General features: G+C 40.4%; 1 protein-coding gene across 1 annotated transcript; it reads right to left on the bottom strand.

Annotated features, from left to right (window-relative positions):
- Positions 1–385: 385 nt before the first annotated feature.
- LOC110608095 (protein CLMP1) lies at positions 386–3,467 on the bottom strand. Its single transcript, XM_021747304.2, has one exon. It carries the CDS (start codon positions 3,069–3,071, stop codon positions 744–746), a length of 2,328 nt encoding a protein of 775 aa, XP_021602996.1. The 5' UTR covers positions 3,072–3,467; the 3' UTR covers positions 386–743.
- Between the last annotated feature and the right edge of the window lie 303 nt (positions 3,468–3,770).

The following is a 3,770-nucleotide window of genomic DNA, read 5'->3' as shown; positions in this document are numbered from 1 at the left end:
TCACAACAGGGTATTTTTCAATTTTCAGATATCCAATTACATCATCCCCCTGTGAGTTCCAATTTAAAACATTTTATTAGAAACATCTAATAGCCATACAGACATACACATAGCCATCCAATTATATACCAAGGACCAACACAACAGATGCATTGAGGGGAGTGTTTACAAATATCTTGTTTAATGTGGTCAAATAACTGAATGGAGAATCCCTCAATAGAATTTGAAAAGAAATTCCCTTAATTGCAAAGAGAAGAGTTTGGTCCACCTTTGTTTTCTCACAACTTCACTAACTTGTCCTGCATTCTACTACCAAAAGTTCAATACATCAAAGTTATAAATGAGTAAAGAATCTATGCGAAACCTGCAGATAGCTTCAAATAATGAGATAAGCTAAATAAAAAATTGCATTATTAGACCACAGTAAGAATCACTATGTCAAATTCTGATCATAATAAAATTGTTTATCAGAAACTCATTAGTATGGGAAGCAAAAAAAATCACCGTGAAGCAAACATGGATGCCTTAAAAAGCAATATGAGCATATCGCCCAAATACACCATCGTTCATTGTTCATTGTTGGACCAAAATTCTCAATTCCAAAAAGAAAAGGTCCACAGCTCAACCCTTTCAGCAGAGAAAAAGGCACTTCCTTATGCCATTTCATACCTGTTATTAAGAGACTACATGAATGTACTTCACTGCTGCCATGCACACAAAAAAATCAGTACTTATTACTTCCCTCATACTTTATCATCTTGCTTGCTCTCTTCTGGTTCACCAACAGCATTAGCATTAGCATTCTTATCCTTTTTCTCGTCTCCTTCCCCTGCACCTCCATTGGAGCAGTGGTTTTTCAAAACCATTGAAATGTCAGCCTCGGAAGCTCCAGCAAGCCTAAATCGTTCTACTGCAGTATCAAGGTTTTTCTTCCAACCATCCATCCCCAATTTGCATTCAACTTGGGACCGCTCAAAAAGCATATTACCCCAGAAGAGATGTATCTGTGATCGCATCACTGCTGCTTGTTCAGCTGCGTCTTCTGGTGAAATCTCACCATGGACACCACTGCCAGAGGAATCACCTTCAACACTTCCTTGTTTCTTCCTTCTTCTCAACAATTCTTCCTTCTTGCTTGCATGTGGATCTTTTAGCTCATCTGCTCGAAGTTCCTCCAGCTTCTCCCACATCTCAGTTGCTGCTTTCATCTTCTCCTCGGCACTGTCAAAAAGTTTAAGAGTTTCTGTAGAGTCCCAGCTAGAGAGATCTATTTTCTTAGTAAGTGCAAATGACCAATGAAGTTTGGCCATTTCAAATTGCTGCTGCCCCAGAGCTAGCAACCCCTCATAAAAATCTGGTTTGATCAAAAGTGCCTCCTCATACTTCTCTCTGGCCAAAGAATATTTATCCTTCACCCAGTCATAAGCCACTTGAAGTTGTGCTGACACTACCTCCTTTCCAGCAGACTCATCTAAGGGAATCCTTTTCCTTGCTGCACACATGTGAATGTTTCCCCAGTTGAAGAAAGCCAGAGCAGCCACCTCCTGGAACTTTAAGGCAGCCTTGTCAAAGAGGTTTTGAGCTTCCTCACTTGTCACAGTCTCCTCAAGCGCCTCAGAACACAGCTCCATCCCAAGCTCATGTAAGTCAATATGAGCATCCGGGTCAATACCAACGTGGGTCCTGAAAAGCTGAGCAAATTCAAACAACCAATCATCCATCTCTGCTTCTCTACTCTCTGGATTTTCTGAAGCTTCTGTTTTCTCTTTTGGAGCTTCTTTATCTGCCTTGTCAATCTCACCATCAGTTTTTTCCATCACAGATTCACCAAGTGATGAATGAGACACACTTTCATCTCCCTTACTCCCTTCAGTCTCAAGAGGCTTCTCTTCCTCTTCTTCCAACAGAGGAGGCTCCTGCTCTGGACTCACCTCAACAATATGTAATCTTAACATGCCAATTATTTCAGTTTTATTCATATCAGGCGCCTTATGCAAGGAGTTGTCAGCGGAGGACTCTGCCAATCTGAGTTCAGATGTACATGTGATAGTCACTAAATCATCATCATTATCTTTATATTTGATCAAAACTGACTTTGAAGATGGAAAACGTTTGCTCACAATCTCCCTTAGCACTTTAAAAGTACAATTCACTGGCATCTGTCCCAGTCTTATGTCATGATCATAAACAAGTTTCAATGGTCTCCATTGAACTGCCACTCCTGGAACATGACTAGAAAATGACACTGATGAAGATAAACATTCTTCTCCTTGGCTATCCTTGGCCAGATATGCAGCAGGTTTTGAAGGCTTCAACCCGAGTTTTGGCAACTGGACTTTGGTCTCAGGACCATTTTCACTGACCACATTCACTTGAGGCTTTTCCAGCTTATTACTGGTTGCCAATCCCCCAGGATGAGTTGCTGCCTTCTTGGACACTGGCCGGGCAGGTAAACAAGGCCCAAGACCGCCAATTGGTGCACCACGAACTGCAGATGCCCCTAGAGCAGCAGGTGAAGGGCGGCTTTGGAGGTCCTGCTGACCCTCTTGTCTAGGACCCAATGCAGTCCTCAATCTCCGGGCAATCTCCAAAGCATCTTGGTGGTTTGGTTCAGCCCCCAACAATACCTGAACATCCTGCATCGCCATGTCATACTTACCAGTCGCCTCAAAGGCACGAGCCCTCCTAAGGAGAGCCCTCACAAATCGAGGCTGGACCTGAAGGGCCATAGTACACTCAGAAATAACAGTCTCATAGTCAGTAGGTTTGATTTGCATCAAGCACGCAGCTCTATTGCTGTGGAAGACAGCTCGGTCAGGATGGGTTCTGGGAGTTAATCGAAGAGCATTGTCATACTGTTCAAGAGCACCCGCGTAATCCTTGTTTTGGAACCTCCTGTTCCCTTCTTCTTTGAGCTCATGTGCTCTTTTCAAAAATATTGAGGAGTCGAAATCGACAACGCCATTAGCATTTGGAAGCGTGGTTGAAATTGAAATACTACCACTATCACCACTAGATGCTTGATTTGAACCACCACTGCCCTTTTTTCTTCTACCTCCTGACTTCCCCATAAAATTAGCTCACTCTTATCTCTCGCACGCTCACAAAGACCCCACCAGATAAATATCAAAGCTTGTAATCAATATAAAATAAAACTGAAGCAGCGATCTTTGAGGTGTTCCAGAGAAGAATTTCAGTTCTAATAACAAAAAAAGAGACAGAGAAAGCAAGAGAACTTACAAAACCATCAGTGACAGAGTCAAACTGAAAAATGAAGCCTTTCTAGCTTGTAAACTATCCCCGGCCACCTGATTGTTGAAAGCAGTTATTTGTTATTAAGCTCTTCCGGTAGATCAGCGATGGTTCTTTTGGTGTGGGATTGGACGGCGCTGGGATTCTTTAACATCCGCATGGTAGCCCTAGTGAGCAATCTCTGCGATGGGATTGGGCTTTCTATTTGGGCCTGCTATAACGGGATTTACTACATAGCTGAATAAGGTTTTAACTTGTGATTTGCCCTACTGATTTTTGTGCAATGACGTTTGAATTTAAAAAAAAAAAAAAAATTATTACTAGATCCTTTCAAAATTATTAGTTAATTTTTTATTTTAAAAAATATATAAAAATATTTCTAATATTTTAAAAAATTTACTAATTAATTTTTTTAAATATTTTTTAAAATATTTTATTAATTACTCCTTATCATTGTAAAAAATTTATTAGTTAATTTTTTAAAATTTTAAAAAGTTTATTAATTAATCTGTCAGTAT

The sequence above is a fragment of the Manihot esculenta genome, chromosome 17, assembly GCF_001659605.2.
Source record: "Manihot esculenta cultivar AM560-2 chromosome 17, M.esculenta_v8, whole genome shotgun sequence".
In the NCBI taxonomy this organism is placed as follows: Eukaryota; Viridiplantae; Streptophyta; class Magnoliopsida; order Malpighiales; family Euphorbiaceae; genus Manihot; species Manihot esculenta.
Note: the sequence above shows the minus strand (reverse complement) of the source record. Positions and strands in the feature narration are given on the sequence as shown.